At 35.4% G+C, this 22,979-nt stretch overlaps 1 protein-coding gene across 1 annotated transcript in view; it reads left to right on the forward strand.

Annotated features, from left to right (window-relative positions):
* Positions 1-22,979, forward strand: part of LOC123308683 (neurexin-1) — a 197,417-nt gene that overhangs the window by 102,154 nt on the left and 72,284 nt on the right. The window contains exons 5-6 of the mRNA XM_044891450.1: positions 1,788-2,098; positions 5,622-5,648. Of these exons, the coding sequence (XP_044747385.1) occupies positions 1,788-2,098; positions 5,622-5,648 (338 nt within the window). The remainder of the gene's footprint in view (positions 1-1,787; positions 2,099-5,621; positions 5,649-22,979) is intronic.

Genomic DNA, 22,979 nt, shown 5'->3' on the forward strand with positions numbered 1-22,979 from the left:
TCTGAAATTTTGGTATGAGAATATAGGTTTTCGATCGCGCTGACTCTATAGCGTGCAGTGTCGAGAGTCTATCTCCCAGATTTTTATTTTGGAAAGGGAATTTTTCAAAAAAACTACTCGAAAACTGTTCCAAAAAGTTGGGTTCAGTTTAAACTTCCTCAAGACCGAACGGTTACGCTGAGATGGATGAACTTCTCAGATTTATTAGTAATAAATAGAAGAATTGCTCCATCAGAATATGTATCACATCTAGATTCTGTTCAATTTTCGGCAGAAGTGGTAATTCGAGTCAGAAAAAAATGAGATTAAGCTATTCGTTTCACACTCAATTTCATTTTCAGAATATTTTTATCTTATGATATTCTACAAGATGCATCTAAAATGCAGGAGGTTATTCGTTATGGGAAAATATCTTGTTATGAAACATCGAACCCCTTCTAAGATATCAGGTGTCAAAAATGGGAACTTTTTCCCTATCATCCTTGAGAAAAATCGACAGGTAAAACACTTTTTGGCAACTATACTACACTTGCGAAAAAGATCAAAAAAATATTTAAAAAGTGGTAGGTTTTTTCTTCTCTTTCTAGCCGTTTTTTTTTTGGTGTTAGGGTTAGACTTTTCTTGGCAATAACGTCTCCTTGTGGAAGAATTTCCAGGGGCAGTAGAAGAGAAGAGCATCAGGGTTGAAAATTTGGAATGAAACAATTAGGAAATATTCTACAAAATTGACCCGAAACCCTGAGGACACCTCCTTTGACCTTACCAGGAATGCGAAAGGATTCCTGAAATAATGTATACTTACCTCTCAAGTATCTAGGGCAGAAATGCAAAATACAGCACAATTTAGACGAAAGCTCCATTTAACGTACCGTTCTTGCACTTAACAACATCAGAAGCTTAATTCATCAGCGTTCAACAAAATGTGTCTAATAGTCCTGAGGCGAAATTGTCCATTATCCTGGGTAATTATTCATGATGAGATATTCCTGCGACAGCCAAAATAAATATCTAATGACACTATCGGAGGTGTCCATTAGTTTCCATTACACCAATATTTGTTGGTAATATGCGCAGAAGCTGTCGCTTATTCGAACAAACAGAAAGTGAAGAAGGATTTGCGAACAAGAAGGCTCCTCTAACAACCAGTGAACTCTGGCTTCAATTTAATTTCCATACTAGCTACCGACAAAAGAGCTGCATTTCATTAGCATGTACTCAAAGCGAAAGGAATGTTGTACTGAAGGTTATAAGGGAGCAGATAGGGTTTTGGCATGTGTGGAACCACACTAGATTTATTACTGAAGCTGTTTGATAACGACAGAATTGCGTAATGTTAATGTCACACGATTTTGATATGAGATATCAATTTGTTTCCATACAGATTAATTTAAGGTTTCATTTGAAAATAGAAGATAACTACACTCCTAGGAGAGACCTTCTGCTAGTGGTTCCCCAACCGAATCATTGATAACCTGAATCAATTCTTTTTTTATTATGAAGCCTGATTTCATCTTTCTATATAAGACAATTGTCAAAATATACAGATCAGGAGCAACCAAGAACCAGAAAATTTTCACATTGATTAACTAAATAACTCCATATACTGAAAATCGAATGCCCCTTTCAACATTCTTGAATGAATCAGCTCCCATCATATCCAGTAGACTTATCTAAAAACCAAGGATATTATTTTTAGAAGCCACAATAATTGATTTACATACTCAAAATAAAATGTGAATTGCACATCACGAGCTGTTCGATTCAAAATCTACATATTCTTATTTCAGACAAAGCTCCATCGGAAGCTGTTTTTAGAGGGACAGAATTTCTATCTTACGACCTCACTCAGACTGGTGGAGAGCCGATTGTCAGTGCTCAAGACTCTGTCACGTTCTATTTCAAAACCAGACAGCCTAATGGACTTTTGTTCTTCACTGGCGATGCTACCGACTACCTTAACGTAGCGATCAAAGATGGCTGTTTGAGTTTGACGATGGGATTAGCGAACGGCAAGCAAGATATGCAGATCAAACCCAATAAGGTCAGGTTTGACGACAACCAATGGCACAAGGTCAGCGTTCACAGGAGAATACAAGAGGTAAGCTCAGGTTATATTATGTTAGGTTAGGTTAGACAATATTTTAATGAGAAATAAAGATTTAGGGGAGCCTGATTTCATAGAAGGCATATTTTTATCAATACGTACAAAGCTTCGATAAATAATAGTCACACAATAAAATAATTTAAACAAAAATATCATGACTAATTTCCGAAATATATAAGGGGGACAAACTGTGCTTTTTTTGGATCATGTTGAAGGCCTACTTATGAAGGGTATATCAAGGAACGAGGTTGCTATAAAATTTTAACCATATTTTGACATCTAGAATCATGTTACGAGCTATACCGGGTGTATTTAAAGGTGAGGCTTTTTTCAACAGAAGGTAGAACTGGTCAAAATGAAGCGTTTCACCAAACTTTCAAAATGACAAAGTTGAAAAAATCGAAAATGATAACTGAAATAGATGCTAATAGGACCCTAGATCATTTGTCATATGAACTATCTCAAAGCAATGGGAAAAAACTTATCTCGTGATGACTTACTCAACCATATATGGGTTTAGGATATTGACCCGTTAGATTTTTACGTGGAAATGAAAATGGAAACTTTGGATTGCGGAATTTTTCCTATTTATTTAGTAACTTGAACAATTTCATGAGATGGCTCATTTCGATACCAACTGGGAGAAAAATACGAAGTGTAAAAACATATGTAGAGCATTAGTTCAAAATCCCACCAATAAAATTCATCTAAAGTATTCACAATTTTTTTCACAATGGTTATCACAATTTTCTTATTGGTCGGACCCTTTAATAATCGTCGTAGGAATGCGATGAAATAGGGTAACTATAATAGCACTTAGTCAACATAAGCACTTTCAATTGAATGTCTCCGTTTTCTACACTTTTTTCAAGTGACCTGATGCAACTAATCAGGTAGACTCGGAAATACTGAACCATTCATTGTCCAGCCGTATGTTTATATTTTGTTTCGTTTTTCGGATGCCCGAGTCACCTTCTACTGTGCCGTACTTGAAATTTAAGGAATTTTTGTCGAACTTCTACGAGTTACAACTCAACCATCTAGCATATTTTATATAGACAATTTTTGGTAGAATTACTTATTTTGATTACTTCTACCTTTAAAAAAAAACCTCACCATTGAAAACACCCTGATTAACATTGAATTCAGACACCCTGTGTGCAGGTTGTGCAAATCTAATGTCTTTCGGTGCATCAGAGAAATTATGCTCTGATGCGTAGTGAGAATAGTAAGAGATACGTGAGTTGGGATTGATCAACTATAAAATATCTGCTGAGTCGATAGTTGGAAGTTTTTATGTACGGTAAATTGATGAGATGTTGTTTTAAATACACTGCGCAAAAAAATTAACGCACATTCTGAAAATCTCAATTTTAATGAAAGTTAACTCTACATTGACTTTATAACTTATTTTTTATGTTCTCTCGGGAAGGTTTTGAACGAAACAAGACACATTAAATGGAAGAAAAATTCAGGATTTCAACGAATCTTATGTGAAAGAAGAGAAATGAACAATTTTCAAAATACTGAAATGCTGATAAGTGATTAAATACTTGGTATTTCCACCCCTTGCGTTAATTACAGCTCGGTAACGACGGTTCATACTCAAAATGAGTGATCGTTCTGATCTAATCCTTCCCAGATTTCTCTGAGTTGGGTTCCTAAGTCATTAAGAGTAGCTGGATGATTTTCTGAACTTCTCAGCCTTCTACTGAGGTTGTCCCAAACCTGCTCAATCGGATTGAGATCTGGACTTCTTGCTGGCCATTCCATTCGAGAGACTTCAACCTCTTCAAGATACTCCTTAACGATGCGCGCACGATGGGGTCTGGCATTATCGTCCATAAAAATGAAATTTTCACCAATGTTTGGGGCAAATGGCACTACATGCTCTTCAAGAATGTTCCTTATATACTTATCAGTATTCATAGCTCCATTATCAACGACCACTAGGTCTGTGGGAGCAGTCAAAGATATTCCACCCCATACCATAATCGATCCTCCCCCGAGACCAGTAGTATTCAGGAAATTGCACTGAGCATAATATCTTTCATGTGGACGCCTGTATACAAGGGAACATCGATCACAATGGTAGAGGCAGAATCTAGACTCATCTGTGAAGAGAACTCTTTCCCAATCGGCCTCTTCCCAATGGATATGCTCTCTCGCAAAATCCAAACGCGCCCTTCGATGGGCTGGGGTAAAAGCTGGGCCTCTTGCCGCGACACGAGGCCTTAAATCATATTCTCTGAGGCGATTTCTTATTGTCTGAGTGCTAATTTGCACCTCATGAGTTTTCTCAAGCTGAATTTGAAGAAGGCGAGCTGTTGTGAACCGTTGTCTCAACGAAGAAACTCTCAAGTAACGTTCTTGAATGGCAGTTGTTACCCGTGGTCTACCCTGTCCTGGTCTTCGGACATTCATACCTGACTCCCTGAATCGCTGCAACATTCTGGACATACTTGTATGGGAAAAACTCCAAACCTTTCTGCAATTCTTGTGTATGTCCACCCTTCTTCTCGCGAAACTACCGCTTGGGCACATTCCTCTTGGGTCCAATTGCGTGTATCGCGTTGCATAGCGATCGAGTGTAGAAAATCAAACGAAAGAAAAACTATTGATCACTAGAATTGATCGAGAACAACTGATTTTAGAATGGAGCCAATACATTCAAAATCTGATAATATCATCTTTTTTATTCCTGCTGGGAAAGAACATCTGTTTTGAAGAAAACCGTTGAAAGTGGATAACATATGCATGCATAATTCTGATAAAAATAATTATCATTGAGAACACCTTCAGTTGTAGAATAAATTTGAGATTTCCATAATGTGCGTAAATTTTTTTGCGCAGTGTATTTTCAATATGGGTTTTCGGTTCAGGGTGCAAACCTAAAAATTTTCAACACAGGGACACACTCAACTTGACTAGGTTGAATTTTCTGAATTTTTGGTATGTTGGCGTTGCAATGTAGATTGTTTCCTACTTATTATTGCTCAAATGTGATAGTAATTATTAGTAGGAATAAACTTATTTATCATTAGATGAAGCCAGTGCCATAAGGTCCATAAGGAATGATTTCTTATTGGTGGCTATACATTTAAAAGTATAATACACGTGTATGTGTTTATTAGGTCTCAAGTCGCCTATACTAAAGGTTCATTAAGTTGAAAGATCGAAAGAAAAATTCACAGAATATTCATCAGTACTTTTTTGGCGGATAGACCTGCATCCGATTTTCAGTGTGGAGGTTCAAGTAATATTTCTTGCACGAACAACGCCCACTTTCGATCGAAATTTTGACGAGCCATTTCCAGACCTAACTACCTAAATTCAGCACAAATCGCTACAAATTTCCGCCTGCTGAGCTTGCGGCAGGAAGAGCAAACATCCTGACATAGGATCCAGAAGTGAGGACTCACTGTAACGAGAAAACTTCCAACAATCGCTCTTCCTTCAGTCCTTGCCATGTTAATATTGATATTTCAATGTTTATAAGATGTGTTGTTCTTTCCAGATCTCGGCAATTACAAGCTTTTGCAGGGTAAGTTACTTCCCGAATTTCTCGCTGCCTTTATTTCGCATAGCTGGAAGGAAAATCGAGAGCATGAACGACAAACCCCCCGAAAATTCCTTGTTTGATTTTCCCTTTCTTACCATTACGACCGGAGTAATTGGTTGGGACTCACGATTAACTCTGTTTGAGGGAACTGCTCGATGGAAATGTCGTTTTTTGGAATGAGGAGAAAACCGTAGAATTGATAAGTTGTTTCCAGCCTCATTTTAACTCTACTCATTGTCATATTTTTGTGTGAATATGATTGATTGTTCCCATAAATTCCTTCCAGATATGTGGGAAAACGCAAGTTGTATGAACAACTAAAATTTTATCTTCATCTTTTTTATGATTGAACCTGAACATTTATACATTTTCTATTAAAATGAGTATTGATGCCCACGAGAATCTCGTCTCGTCTTCTAGCGAGACTTGATATTACATCGACGAGACTTTTCTCGGTGTCGTCTCGAAGTGGCCTCGTCTCGTGAGTGAGTATTTTGGAGAATAAAAGCTTTTTTCATCGACCTGAACAAAAAATTACATTTTACGTACTAATTTCCGAACGAAAAGTCGACCATTTTTGAAGGCGATTACTTTTCGTACTGATTCACCTTTCGTCCTGATTCACTTTTCGTCCTGATTCACTTTTCGTCCGGCTCTTCGTCACTAAGCAGTATATTAGATCCCGGAGCGATTGAATCAATTTTGTGAATACAGAATTACATAAACATAAGTGCCTGCCACAGTAACTGTCATTTGATGTTGTCATGTTGTCAAATTAATTCTTTACGATATCGGCTAGATTTTACCAGTGAATTAGGTACGTGGTATGAATGTCAGTGTTCAGTATAACCATGAATGCAAAGTGATAGCGATATGGATAACAGTAACACTTCACCAGAGTTCAGGAAATTGTCAATTACGGACACCTTGATGAGGCCATAAAACGGGTAACTTACTTTCATAAAGGTGCCTATGTGAGGTAGACGAAAAATTAAAAAAAAAACAAAAAACTGTCTATATTGTCCCGCCTGCTTGCTATCCTCGGCTGGGCTTCGGCTATCAATTCGCAGGCTCGATTGTAATAGAAAGTTTTTCGTCCTTGGTACATAAATAACTATTTGCATCCGAATTTGAAAACTTTGGTATCATTTCGTTTGCAGAAGAGAAGAGAATGATTGATTGAAATTGAAAACCATTTATTGGCTGTAGTGACTATTGAAACATTTCACATCTGGCATTTCAAATGAAAACGAAAATTTCATTCAATGATCTAGACCTACAGAAACAATTCTTCATTCTACGGCAAGGATTTTGCGTACTGAAGCATAACCCTTTTATCGGCCTTCAATAAATTGGTGTAATATTACGGTATTACGTTGATGGCATAAATAAGACTTTTCACTACTTGCTGACGATTTTCTAGGGATAGTTATTGTCATTATTTTTGAGGAAACATTTTTAATGAGCATTCAGTGATAACATACATGATGATTCATAACTATCGGAACAAACATAAATATAGCGATAAGACCAAATATGACTGGAAAAGCTATTGCTGCGAAGAAAAATACAGGGCCTTAATGTTGAACCACAATAAGAATAAGGACACATTTATCAGAAAAGTTTTCCGACATTCGAAGGAATTGGGAATTCACATGTAGATTGCAGCGACTGATGATAGTTCGAACTATAAAAAGTTAGTGCTGTCATAGTCATTTTTAAGGGGGATTTTGAGATTTTCTTAAATAAATCATTTTTTCTCACTTTGTAGTTGTTTTTTCTCCATTTTGAAGATTGGTTGTCGAAAATGGATTCAAGTGTGTTAATTATTATCAATTTTAGGTCAATAAATGTCAAGTATTAGGATTTATGAAGAAAACTAAAAAATTCCGACTATGTTCTGAATCAGCTGATAAAAGAGCAATATTTTGAATCCGAACTTCTTAGCTCCTTACACGATCATAATAGTAGGAAATTGATTATATGAAGAGCCGCTATGATTTTTTGCCTTCTCCATTATATACAATGGCTAACCGCTAAAATTGCAACCTTGATGCTAAGAAAAACCTTCATGATGATGTCCAAGTTGATCTGGAAATCAGAAAAGATTTTCTAAATTAATTTTGTGTGAATGTCATCGAATTTCATCAGTATGTCAACTTACTACGTAGAAAAAGTCCTCTCTGGAGGAAACAGATTTGTTTTTTGTGTAAATCCTTTCATTTTGAGGTAATATATTCAGGTTAGTTAATTCACCTTCTATTCTCCGTAACTGATTTGAAATATACAAAAATGTTACCATGCTCTAAGGACGAGATACGAGATATGTCCTTAAACATTGACTAAAAGTTCATTTCATCGTGGACAAAAGTAAAAACTGACATCATCACAAGAAATTCATATTCGAAGATTTGCTCAACCGATGCAAATTATGAAAACTTCACTAAGTTCTCCAAATTGTGACGAGATAGATGAAGAATTTTCAACAGATTGAGATATATTTTTCATGAAAACTTTTATTGAAACACCAAAATATTCTCCCTTCCTCGATGTAAACAAACTAAAGTGCAATAACTTTTCATTTATAAAAATTGACACGAGGCGAGGGGGCGTATCGCTTGTTTGGAATTCCCAATACTTTCCTTGAATTGAATAAAATTTATTATTATTATTTATTTCCCTCTGAAACAAGAACGATTTTCTGAAAAAATGAGTAAAATTACTGTTTTCATGCAATATTATGTCCAAATGATTTTAACTACTTTGTAATCGAAATCACAGCGAAGTTTCGTCAATAGCTATGTCAATAGCTATCACTTCATTTCATCATCAGAAAGCATTCATATGGCAGACAACAAAATGTGAAGTAAGGCATGAAATAGAATTACTTTTCTAAAGTCATATCCTTCAGATTTTAAAACAGAAACAAATTCATTATCTTCCTTAGCTGCTGGTTGCAAAATGGCGTATGCGTAAGTGTTCAATTCTCCGTAAGAGAATTCAGAAAGCGATATCTTCGCAGGTATACAATCAAACTCACATAAATTCTTTCAGTATTCTATAGAAATATCTATTTTTTAGGAACAAACCTAAGAAATTCTCATTTTCGTTGATGATAAATAATTTTTATGAAGCACGGCATTTGTCTAGGCTGATAGATAATAGACAAAAATCGACTATCGTTTAAAATTCATTCTGGGAGCATTTCCTGAAACTTTTTAGGGTTTTCACTCCCAATGTCTGGAACAAAATCAATTAAAAATTTGAAATCAACGATTTGCTCCTGCGTAAATTTTTGCACTAATTTGTCAGGGGCAAATCAACTAGAAAAAATTGTTGCCTGACAATGAACTGAAAATAAAGAACTTTGAAATTTAAATCATATATAGAAACGTTTCGTAGTCGATATCAGACTCCTTCATCAGACGAAAATGAATTTTCGAATATGTATTGAATTGTATTTTTTGTTTGATATTAATTGTCAATACAAAGAAACAGAGACTGCATAGAAACATTGATTCATTTGATTTTGAGAATACCGGATGATAGTTCCTTCTTCAGTAAACTAATCCAAATATGATCTATTCCTACCGAACAATTTGCCAAATAATTATTTTGACGGAGTCGGTCCATTATAAACGAAAGAGTCTTGTTTTTTATTAGATCAAAATAATAATTTGGCAAATTGTTCGGTAGGAATAGATCATATTTGGATTAATTTACTGAAGAAGGAACTGTCATCCGGTAATTTCAAAATTAAATAAATCAACGTTTCTATTAATTGACAATTAACGTCAAACAAAAGATACAATTCAGAAGATTTTCGAAAATTGATTTTTCGTCTGATGAAGGAGTCTGATATAGACTCCGAAACGTTACAATATACAAGGGTGTTCCTAAATTGAACGTACAAACGAAAAGGGGAGATTGCTTAAGTGAGTTTAAGAAAAAAAAGTCCCATAAACATGGGGTCGCAAACGTTTCGTTTTCGAGATACAGAGTGTTGAAGTTTGAATTTTTTTCAAGTTTTTTTCTCATAGTATCTACACTTCACAAGATATTCAACTGAAATTTGGCATAGATATTACATTTTAGAGTTCTCACCACGTGACATGACAATTTCGATAGAAGATCTACAGGGTGATATTTTTTCTGGAACACTGCCACCTGTTCTTCTGCAGAACTTTTTTTTGGTGAGCAACTGTTAATTTGAAAAAATGTAAAAAGAAGCTTTGTTCTTATACTAAACTTTTCGGTCTCTTGTGGTTTTGTCGTATCTACCAACGATTTCGAGAAAAAAAATTTTGAACGATTCTCTCGAAATCCTCATGAAAATCCAAATTTTTTTCTCGAAATCGTTGGTAGATACGACAAAACTACAAGAGACCGAAAAGTTTAGTATAAGAACAAAGCTTCTTTTTACATTTTTTCAAATTAACAGTTGCTTACCAAAAAAAAGTTCTGCAGAAGAACAGGTGGCAGTGTTCCAGAAAAAATATCACCCTGTAGATCTTCTATCGAAATTGTCATGTCACGTGGTGAGAACTCTGAAATGTAATATCTATGCCAAATTTCAGTTGAATATCTTGTGAAGTGTAGATACTATGAGAAAAAAATTCAAACTTCAACACTCTGTATCTCGAAAACGAAACGTTTGCGACCCCATGTTTATGGAACATTTTTTTCTTGAACTCACTTAAGGAATCTCCCCTTTTCGTTTGTACGTTCAATTTAGGAACACCCTGTATAATTATAATTTCAGTTTTCAGTTCATTGTCAGGCAACAATTTTTTCTAGTTGATTTGCTCCTGACAAATTAGTGCAAGAATTTACGCAGGAGCAAACCGTTTATTTCAATTTTTTAATTGATTTTGTTCCAGAGATTGAGAGTGAAAACCCTAAGAAGTTTCAGGAAAAATCGACTACTATTTAAAACAATCTCTATAAATGAGTGAAATTCCTCAACTTCTTTGGGGCATTTTATTAGTCGCTCGTGAAAGCGATCACATGTTTTCGCGAAAAATGACGTGATCGCCGGCGCCATTCAATCAGTTGTTCCGTTGTGGGGGATGGGGGGTAGAAAATATGAAATTATACCAAACCGAAACGTAATTGATTTCCGGTTGCCACGGACGCTGAAATTCCGCTGCAGATTTCCATTTGGGACACAAAGGTTCGAGTTTATCGAGTTATTTTCATTAATTGGTGCTTTTGAGACCCTGCACTATTAACGTTCATGCACTTATGTGCGGAACAAGTGCACGGTTCGCATAAATTTATTGGGGCGCACGAAGGTCAAGTGGCAGAGACGTGTGTGAAAATTTCTGTTGGCGGGAACAAACAAGGACCCCCACAAAGAGCAGCTTGTCAAACGTATCATTATAGCTTGTTATGCCGCAGCTTGTTTCCAACCACCATTACTGTATTTTCAACGAGCAATCGATGTTATGTTCGATCCGAGGATTGTCAATGGTTAATTTTTATCGAATTGATACTTTTCGAGCCAACATTATATGAACAATAAGCGGTATTACCTTCATACATTGAACACAATAACGTTTTTACATACAGTTTATCAATTTGATAAAGGTGAACTTTGGTTCGTAGGGGGACATTTTGTACAGGGTGTCCGAGTTGAAGTGTCCCTATACCCTATTGTGGAAACTGAAGGAGCGAGAAGAAAAAGTTAAATACAAAACTTGTCTGTTATCGATCGAACCTTTATTTTTTATAACCCACCTTAGTCCTTAATACAGGATGCTCCTCCGTTTTTTCCCTGTTGGTATCAACTTTCTTATTTTAAATGGAACACCCTATATACTATTGCATTTTTGAGTTTCTTGTCAAATTTTAAGGTAACTTTGGTATGACGATCATGGTCCTATATTCTACTTTTTCCTAAAATTTTGAGAGCTGTAGGTGCTCACTCAAATAGCTGATACTATACTCCATTCACTTTTATTTTAGCATTCGGTTGGCCATGGAAATTTGACACATTTCACTCTGTATAGTACGAAAATGTGGGGTTGTGAAGCTTGTCAAAACATTTTTGGGTTTTAAATTAACGCTATGTTGCCCGTTCTACGTAAAAGTTTCTGTTATTACGTTTTTTATCACAATGTCGAATCTCTTCAGAAAATATGTGACGAACATAATTGAAGTATACAAACTGATTGAAGGCATACCAAATCCAGTTATTTGCATGGAAAATACAAGAGATTAGTATAATATCATAATATATGCACTAGCTTAAAGAGAGTTAATGTTCATTATCTTCTTTGGCTTACATCATTTGTAGATTTCGAAATTATTAACCCGAAGATGAAATGCATATGATGCAGTGGTTCTGGGAATGGGTAACTCCCGAAGGAATTAACACATAATTACAAGAATGTTAAATTTCTCAACAAAAATCATCTTGCATTAATATAAGTAAAAGGAATTGAAGGAAGTTTCGAGTTGAGATGAACTTCACCTTTGAACAAAAATTTCACATGAATAAACAAATAACAGGGCAATTTGTATTTGTGGCTATTCATCTTAATACATTGATGTAATAATAATAATTAGGTATTTATTAGTACCTTAAGACATTTACATTGTATAGGACAAGTCGAATGAAAAATAGAAAAATCCACTTAGGGAACTTATTCTCTGATGACATTTATCGAAAATCCTGTTGTAAACTTTTCGCATTAATTCACTCAAACATAAAATTCTCAAATTCCACCACTTTTTTGGGTCTCCCAATAGAAGGAAATTCTTTGTCCTCCTCTTCATTCACAATCTTTCTGATTGTGGAAATATCCAGCTGAAATATAAGTCGTTTAGATTCAGATGAAATATCATATAAATTCTCTATTCTCTCACATTGAATATGTTCGCTACCGTCTGACGTATTGTGGATTTTAGAATATCAGTGTGTAACTATTTGAATGAGCAGACCTGAATTCTAAATAGCAATTCCTGAAACCCTATCTCTTTTTTCAATCACTTTCGGCGTTTTCGTAATAAAAATTGATATTAGTTGTGGCAACGGCGTTATGACATTAACGACATTTCATGAGTGCCAACCTAACTTCGTTCTAGTTACAAAAACTTGAGAAAATTATTTCATGGCCAACCGACTGCTAAAATAAATTTGAAAGAAGTATAGTTTTCTAATGAATGTATCAGAACCAAATTTTGCCCAGCTCTTGTCAATATATTGGATCATACGTAGCATCTCTATTTTCAGCAATCTGGTATACAGGGTCTTCAAAAATTGAAGTTAAAAATTCAAATAGAAGTTCAATCAAAACTACATTTTTTCAAATGGCAACCTATTTTTTTTCTTGAATTTGTGTGGTTTGGTTAAAATCAGTCAAGCCAAGAAACTGGCACCATTTGCATGGGAATATCTTAACTAGATATTGAGCTTTCCGCCGAAAGTATCCATAGACACGAAAAAGCATTTGACTAGTTTTCGCTATAAAATCAGTCCAAAATGAAGCTTTTAACAGTTTAACAGTGGTTCGAAAAGAGTAGTAGATACCAAAGATTATATATATAGATATAATCTTTGGTAGATACGTTATCCGCTTGTTTTTAAGTTTGGATAGATGAGAACATGTTACATGTATATCAAATATATGACGTGTATACAGTTCAAGTATTTTGACATATCCCAAGAATGAAAATAAATAACAATCTAGTGTAGGTATTTCAACATATACAGGGTGAGTTTTGACTCGCCCTTTTGACTCATACATTTTTTTCTATTTGGCCTACCTTAGGAGATATACTTAGCCATATTCATATATCTGGAATGAAAAGAATCTTCAAAGTCTATCATAACTTGAAACAACATAAAAGCATAAAGTTCTATATGCATTATCATATTATCAATGAAAGCAGCATTTGAGAAGAAAAATAAGAGACACGATATATACCTATTGTTATATGTAAAAATAACAAAGGGTTCATGTTTAAATAAATTAAAGTTACTGAAGTGGCGGAATGAAAAAAATTTTCGACTACGCCACTGCATTCTGAATAAAAAAGATTATCTAGAAAATATCATTTGTTTTTCGATATCAGTGAAACTTTACGAAGAAGGGGCACCAATTCAAAGAGCCAAAAAATGACTTTTCACTTATAACTTTAAAACAAAAGAAGATAGAGGGATGCGGTTCTGGACATTATCCATCTTTCTTAAATCGATGTCGGAAACTTGCCATTCATCCCTAGCTCTTACGCTTACAGAACTGCCATTCAATACTATCGAATTTTGCCCACCCTATACAGGTACCTACATCCCAAAATGGAAAAATGTATTCTTCCACCAAGAGTACATCTCATTGATATTGGGGATAACCCCTCTGTGGGCTATTCTGGAGCATGATATTATTCACCTATACAGGGTGAGTCTTTGACTCATACAAATATTTCAACAGTAGATTCTTGAGGTCAAAAGAAACACTTTTTTCCTGTACCATTTTTTCCGATTCGGCCCTGATAAAAAGATATAGCCATTTTAAGTTTTCATAGCTGTGCCTTCAGATTATCTGTGACACTACACATCTGTTCATCTTTCGAACAATTTAAATTTGTATTCAGCCGAATTACTCAATTTTTCAATTTCCACAGATACTTTTTACCATCAAATTACTCGAAAACGGCGCATTATAAGAGAAAATATGAAGAATAAGTTGAAGAATGGTCATAATGAGAAAACTGGAAAACGTGGGTGATATCTTGTGTTTGAAACAGATACCAAATAAATAAAAAACTCGATAAAACCATTTCTGAGATTTTTTATGGTTTTTCAACAGCCCCTATCTTTTAAACCGAGCCGTTTCTGAAAAAAGTGAAAGTGAAAAAGTGGTTCTTTTGACCTCAATAATCAACTGTTAAAATATTTATACGAGTCAAATACTCACCCTGTATAGGGTATATAAAACCATGTTACTGCACGAAACCCCAAAGTATCGATCCACCGCCCCTGTTTTCAAGCTGTATCTACCTAATAATTATATTTGGACAATAATTTCAGAATAACGAAATAAACTTATCCGACGAAAATTTCAGAATCTTGATGCGATTTACCCTTTTTTTTGACCGATTCCAAGGATTCGTAGGAAATCTTGAGACAGAATAGAGTTTCCTCATTGAAAAGCATATCTCCTCAATATAATCTCGACTAAATTAGTTGAAACCGACACCAGTCTCGAGGAATGCGTATTAGTCCTCAAACGTCTAGAACAATCCCTCTAACGAAGGGAATTTATACGACCCAATGCTATTATGCCGTTGTATCGTTGTTGAATTAATCCCAATTAAAATTCGTAATGAAATATTCCGAGCGAAGCGTATTTCCCACTGCTTCAGAGAAAATTCTGAGACGTTTTTGTTTTTCTGGAAACAAACGACCTAATCGCATTAACAGTTCGCCAGTAGTTTTTTTTTTTCAGAATAACCCCAACCGAGGGGATTGTGCGAGAGATGCCTGTTCTCTAGATGGAATAGAATACAATTAATTGAAATAATACGCTTTGAAATGGAAACGAAGGGTTCGAGGAATTCTTAAGATTTCATTAATTTTTTTCCAACGAGGAAGAAATATATCGGGGCTGAAACTAAATTTCTATGGTTCTTCGATAACGGAACGTGAATGTACTGAATGATACTTAGATAATCATAGAATTCATCCCCAAGTCATCAATTGAATTTCGAGACAGAAGGTATCATCATGAGGAAGAAGAACATTTCAGACATTCAGACAGAAATTAAAAATTGGGGATATACATAGTCTTAGATTTTGAACGTAGAAACATAGTACGTTTTGTTCTTTTTCTAGACTTAAGGGAGCCAATAATTTGGTTGAAATGCATCAAATTTGAATACTTTGGCTATTTTGTTCATGGAATCTGAATCAGTAAAAAAATTCATTTCAATTTTAAGATAATTCACAAATTGAAACCTATAAAAGTTTTTGTTGAGTAAAGTAATTTCATTTTGATATTTTTATTTCATTGATTTTATCTACGGTTGTAATGAGTTTTATCATTCAATCAACCATACTTCAGGTATCTTGACAAACTTAAATCTTTGTTGCCGGATCCCTGGATCATTTCAGGGATACGCAATCATTTGTGCATCTGTAATAATCTTTTTATCCATCCGTTATGTTGCCCGTTCTACGTAAAAGTTTCTGTTATTACGTATTTCATCACAATGTCGAATCTCTTCGGAAAATATGTGAGGAACATAACTGAAGTTTATATAAACTGATTGAAGGCATACCAAATCCAGTTATTTGCATGGAAAATACAAGAGATCAGTATAATATCATAATATGCACTAGCTTGAGGATAGTTAATGTTCGTTATCTTCTTCAGCTAAGGTTTGAATGCGTTACATCAGTTGCAGATTTCAAAAATATTAACCCGAAGATGAAATGCATATGATGCAGTGGTTGGGAATGGGTATCTCCCGAAGGAATTAACAGATAATTACAAGAATGTTAAATTCTTCAACAAAAATCATCTTGCTTCAATATAAGTAAAAGGAATTTAAGGAAGTTTCAAATCAAGATGAACTTCACCTTTGAACAAAAATTTCTCATGAATAAACAATTAACGGGACAACTGGCGCCTATTTGTGGCTGTTCATCTTAAAACATTGATATAATAATAATAATTAGGTATTTATTAGTACCTTAAGACATTTACAATGTATAGGACAAATCAATTGAAAAATAGAAAAATCAATTTTCGGGAACTTATTCTACAATGACATTCATCGAAAATCCTGTAGTAAACTTTTCGCATTGATTCACTCAAACTCATACTCCTAATAGAAGTAAATTCTTTCTTCTCTTTCTTAAATAAATGTGAATGAAGTATATATATCTGAAAGTATTGAAGCTGGACGCATATGTATTGCACTGACGTGAAGTCATGAGTTTTTTGGCACTGCCTGGGACCAAACACGCAAAAATTAAAATTAAAAAACTTTGCCTCTTCTTCTTGATACAAGCTCAAGTGAATTTGAAGCTGATATATACATAAGATTTCTTGTTCTATGAACTAAAAAGTGTGAAATTTTTCTTTCAGTTGGAAAATTTGTTCGAAAATCTGGTTGTAAACTTAAAAAAAGAACAGTTAAATCTATCTTACTCGAAAACTATCTCTTTTCGGTTGTTATATCAAGAGTAATTTCGATAAAAACTGAAGACATATATTCTGAAATGAGTTACTCATTCCCTTAAAACTTCCCTTAGTGATTCCGAAGGATCAAATACATAAGTACATAACACGTACAGAGTGAGTCTTTGACTCTCACAAATATTTTAACAGTAGATTCTTGAGGTCAAAAGAAACACTTTTTTTCCATACCATTTTTCCGATTCGGCCCTGACAAAAAGATATAGCTATTTTAAGTCTTCATAATGAGCTGTACCCCTCCTGGAAAAACAAAATTACCTTCAGAATAACTAGCCAAATCTGTGACACTACACATCTGCGGATCTCTTAAACAGAGTTGTATTCAGCCAAAGTATCCAATTTTTCAAATTTTACAGATACCTACTTTTTAATTTCAGAACATCAAGTTACTCGAAAACTGCGCAATATAGGAGAAAACATGAGAAATACTTTTATTTTACAAAACGTTCAAATATTCATTAGACAGCGTCCAACTTAGTTTCAAGAGTTGGGTTCTTTGAATTTTTGGTATTTTTATGGTACGTAATGGTTATAATAGGAAAACTGAAAGACGTGAGTGATATCTATAGTGTTCGAAAAAGATGCATCGAATGATTGAAATACTATTGTTTTGTGAGATACAACTAAAAATAACATTTCTTATGGTTTTTCAACAGCCTGTCTCTTTTGAACCGAGCCGATTAGGAAAAAATGGTGAAAGCAAGGTGAAAATTCAAGTGGAAGTTGATAATGAGCACTTGGAATAAATGATAGCATTCTCTCTCACCAAAATATGAACTTATCAAATCAACTTTCAAATATTATCATTGCACAAGATACAAAATAAAAAGTTTACAGTAAAAAGTTGCAGAGTAGTTGGTGCAGTAGGCCATTGATCATTTCGAGAGTTGGTATTGAAATTATGATCATGGAAAACAGATCGTTGCAGATGCAGATATGATAAAAATTGTGTGACACATGATGTAGATTGTAGATAAGTACCTTTGTTGGTTGTTATACACTTTTGTAGAATATTCTATTTTATCTAGTCGATGAAAATTATCTTTTACGTATTTATTATGATCAATTTGCTTTTTGCAGTTTATTTGCTGATGTGTATATGAAAGTTGAAAGAAAACAGAATTTCATTTGAAGCTGCTCAGCCATTCATTCAAACCATGAAAGAAGATTCCGCAGATTATATACATAAGCAATATTTTTTCGTCGCTGAAAGGGACGAAATGAAAGCGTAGTTAACCAACTCAATTGATGCATAGTGGGCTGTTCTGGAATATTCTAGTAGGAATATTGCATTTGCTACTATCTCCATTCCCAGAAGTTCTTCATTCTCAGCTTTCTGCCGATATATTTTCCCTTCCCATCCCACGAACTTCCAGACTCCGCACCGACGTTCTTTCAAATCGACATCGTCAAATTCTTTCATACATTTCGCAATCAAAGGAGAGTTCGCAAAGGAGGAATTTTTCTGATATCGAAACTTCTGAAACAGAACTTTCAATACGGCTCCCATTCCGCTGGCGCCAAAGTTCGTTTTCATAAGTCATCGGGTGTTTTGTCTGCGGATACCTTCAAAACGGGAAAAAGGACTCTTTGACTCGTAATTATGGAAAATCGAGTGGGCGAAAGCCGAAAGGTACCTAGATTTATCGAGACCGCAGTTTTAAACGTTTAATTATCGAGGAAACTGTTTCGCGGAAGTCTTCTAGAAGGCATGTGAGCTCTTTACTTTTATATAATAATAATCAGCTCAGTGGTATCAGCTTCTTCTATACTCAGAATGATTCGGGATCAATAGATTTGCTTTAAATTGTTTTCATTCGGTTTTTATTGGGAAAAAAAATGTGCCCCCGTTCTCGACATCAAGTAGTCTACAGTTCAAGAGTTCTAATAAACCCCAGTCGTAGTTTTAGAATCATCTCTGTACCATTTGACGATTTTCTTTCTGGTTGAGTTCGGCTTAGCGACTTTTCGACTCTGAGCACGTCAAGTGTATTTCAATCGCGTTCGACTTCGATCTCTGAGTATTCCTTTTTCTGTTCGGGTCGTGACGGAGCATGTTCTCCGATCACGCTCGCACTTCCCCGAGTTTGCTGATAGAGAACGATGGGGATCTGTCAAGTGTGAAGCTGCATTCACAATCAATTCGCGGGCCGAAGTGCACTTCGGCACGAAATTTACCATTCGCAATAATCTTGGAACCATATACTCAAATGAATCAAAAATGTAACTGATCAAAACATAAGCATCAGCATCATCTATAGCCGGCACGAAATTCCTTGACGAAGTGATAGTTTGCGACTTGCAAGAAATTTGGTCTTGAATTTCATTGTGAATGGTAACGGAGAACGCCATCTGCTAAGCTTCCGTGCCGAAGTGCACTTCGGCCCGTGAATTGATTGTGAATGTAGCTTGAAGTTGTAACTGCCGTCAACTCGTCTTGACAACCATTTGAAACTACTTAAGGCGAATTTTGGCGCTAGTGGTTAACTATGGTTAGGTTGTAGTTACTTGGGTAACCACATTTTGGCGAGGATAACCATGTAACTATGACGTTTTAATGACGTCACACGAAGTTAACCACGTAACCTTCCCCTTGAGTAGGGTTAATGGTGTGGTATGTCATTGAAATCTATGGGAACCCATAGTGTTCAATGTGGTATGTATTTATATCTCCTTTCAATGAGTGAAATGGAATATTGGACCATTGATGTTATGTGGGATCAGAGATATAGAATCTCTGTGTGGGATTCACAAAGTTTCGAAGAGATGGATGCTATAATCAAAGATTAACCTTCCTCTTCGATATAACGTTATTTTTATAAATAAAATCCAATTTCTGTACCAGACAGAAAATAAATAAGAGGAATCTGGGAACATAATCCGTTTAATTAATTTTTTCACTCGTTAAGCAAAACTGAAAATTTGAATTTGATAATTTTGATTATTCTTAAGCTTATGAATTATTATTTACTAAGCATGCTGAGGTCTTGGTCGGATTCAGACATTTTGCATGATTTTTTGCTTTGATAAACTTGATAAAGTCCTAAGCTATTTGGCTTTTTGGACCCTATATACATAGTATATAGGGTCCATATACTATGTCAAGCAAAAATATGAATTAATGAGTATCTAGACAATCAAATGGAAAAGTATATGTGTAGATAGTGAAATAATGAATCCTCAAAGGAGTGTAAAAAAAGGGTATTTTAAAAGGCACGGTCACTAATAAATTTTAATATTACAGATCTTCCTTTAAACAAAGCAATGGTATTCTCAATTCGTGTCGTTTCAGAGGGTAGCAAATTGAAATGCTTCTCCTTGGCCCTTGAATTCCCACTATCACTACTGATATAAAAATTTTTGCTGCTTATTATTTGAGAAACATGAAGCTTAAGTTCCCAACTGGTGAAAGATATGTGTGAATTTTAATTCATATTCCATGTCTCTTTCCATATCATTCAGATTATCAGATGTTCATCGATATGGACACATAAACCAATGTTTGCAGGGATAAACAAATCTTCTATCAATTGGTACTTCTCATAAAAGTATTTATCTTCTCCTTGTTGAAACATATTTTGATATGGTTTCTCTTTCCTTATTCTTCTAACCTCCATTTATTAATTTATTTGGAAATCCATTAATCGAACAAATCTTACAGAACTGCCAGTTGACACCTTCCAATAAATGTCATCAGTAACTATGACGTCACACATAACCATAACTATAGTAAGTTGTGGTTACAGCGCCAAAATTCGCCTTAGGTGATGTCGACAGGGAACTCCCAGTACGTTCGGGTTTGAAAATGACCGGGAACGAGATCTAATAATGACGTCACGTTCCCCGTGCTCTCTCCGTTCGATCTGTAGAACTTCAAGCCGAACCCAGCCTCTGAGAGCTGGGATTGTGGGCTACCTTTTCTCATGCTAGTTTTCTCCGCTGATGGGATATAGGAGCATGTATTGATATCTAGTTAGCCTAGATAAGTTCCATGCATAAAAAAAAATATTGCGTTACCATAGCAACGAACAATAACTCATTAGAAGTGTCAGTGTGGAATTTGAGGTCAAAAAAGTAAACCAGAGTTACGCAATAAATTAAAAGAAAGAAGATGTCCACCGAAATTGTGAAAATCGAAAAATTGGAGTATCGAGCCGTCATCAAGTACCTGTATTTAAAAGGGTTAAGAGGTAAGCAGATTTACGACGATATGCTTAATTCCCTTGGTGATCAATGTTCTTTGTATGCGACCGTGAAAAATTAGACTGCAAGCTTCAGAAGAAGTAAATTTTCCATTGAAGATGATGACCGCTCGGGAAACCCAGTTTCTGTGTCAGTCTCCGAAAATATCGATGGAGTTCATGACATGATTTTATCAGACCGTCGAATTGGGCTGAAACGATACCTGAAGCACTGAATATTTCATACGAAACCGTTCATCATATAGTTCACGTCAATTTGGACATGAGAAAAATTGCTGCAAAATGGATCCCCAAATGTTTGAATGTTGACCAAAAGCCTGCAAGGGTAGAAGCATCGCGTTCGATCTGTGCTCGATTTGAAAACTATGTAGACTTCTTAAACCGAATTGTTACTATGGAAGAGACTTGGGTACATTTTTACGATCCAGAAACGAAGCAACAATCGATGGAATGGCGACACACTGGTTCTCCAAGACCTAAGAAGTTTCGTGTCCAAAAATCTGCTGGAAAAGTTCTTGCTTCAGTAATTTGGGATTGCCATGGAATAATCATGATTGATTTTTTGGATAAGGGTAGAACAATAACCGAAGATTACTATTCTACTACTTTACATACAGTACTAACCACACTACGGAAAAAAATTAAAGAGAGGAGACGTGGAAAGCTACACAAAGGGGTTTTGTTTTTGCAGGACAACGCCCCTGCTCACAGATCTCATGTTGCCATGCAAAAAATTTGTGATTTAGGGTTTGAATTATTAGAACACCCCCCTTATCATCATATCTAATATCATCCGACATGTCCTGAGTACGAGGTATCGGTTGCTCCGAATGTTCGAGTAAAATCGATAGATACGATGAAACAATTGTTTGCAAAGTGTGTGAAGGTTGCTTTCATACTAAGTGTGTGAAAATTTCGATCGAAAATCTAGTAGAAATGCGCGAAAAAGGACGCTTAAACGAATGGATTTGTTCGAAATGTAAACTGAACAAATTTCCTGCATATAATCAAGAATTGGATTCTATAATACGTCAAGCCGTCAAAGAGGCTATTATTCCTCTGCACAACGAAATAGAAACATTGAAAGAAATGATTGTTACGCAAAACGCGAAAATGAATTCATTATTGGAAGAAATCGGCCGCCTTAAAAAAGACAAACAAATAACGGCTGCGTGGAATCCCCTTGATAAGACGGAGAATTCTACTACATCGGGGTCTGCTACGCATCGGCGCCCGCGTTCGGGAGTCGATTCGGTGAAGACTATTGACCGAGTTACTTTCGCTGATCCTGGATCCATCGGTGATAATAAACAAGGCGAGATTTCAGCTGATCATGAAACAATTGTTATTAATGAAAGTACTGCTGCAAGTTCTTCCCAATCCACAATTAATGAGCCTACAGGGTGGACATTGGTCGAATCAAAGAGAAGAAACAAGGAAAAGAGGGCCAATCCTTCTCTGACTATTCGAGGACAAAAAAGGAGCAGTAAACCTATCGTTGGTTCCTCAGAATCGACTGCTCTTATAAGTGCACCTAAAAAAATCCTATCTTATGTGCATGTCTCAAGACTGAGCCCGTCAACTTCAACTGAGGATATCTGCAAATTTCTTGATCAGTTTGTCACTGATCTTAAGTGTGAGGCATTGAATTCAAAGCAACCAGACATCTATGCTTCTTTCAAACTTACTTTTCCCACTCAATATCTGGAAAAAATTATGGATCCCGCGCTCTGGCCGCAGGGAGTAACTGTTAATAAGTTTTTTCTGAGGCGTCGTCGGGATCAGAGCACAATTTAGCAAATTCCACCCACTCCAGTCGAATCGCGGAAAATAATCATCAAACTTCTAAATTGAAAATAATGCAATTGAATGTCCGAAGTCTTGCAAATAAGTTACTAAATATG

The sequence above is a fragment of the Coccinella septempunctata genome, chromosome 2 (genome assembly GCF_907165205.1).
Source record: "Coccinella septempunctata chromosome 2, icCocSept1.1, whole genome shotgun sequence".
Lineage (NCBI taxonomy): Eukaryota > Metazoa > Arthropoda > Insecta > Coleoptera > Coccinellidae > Coccinella > Coccinella septempunctata.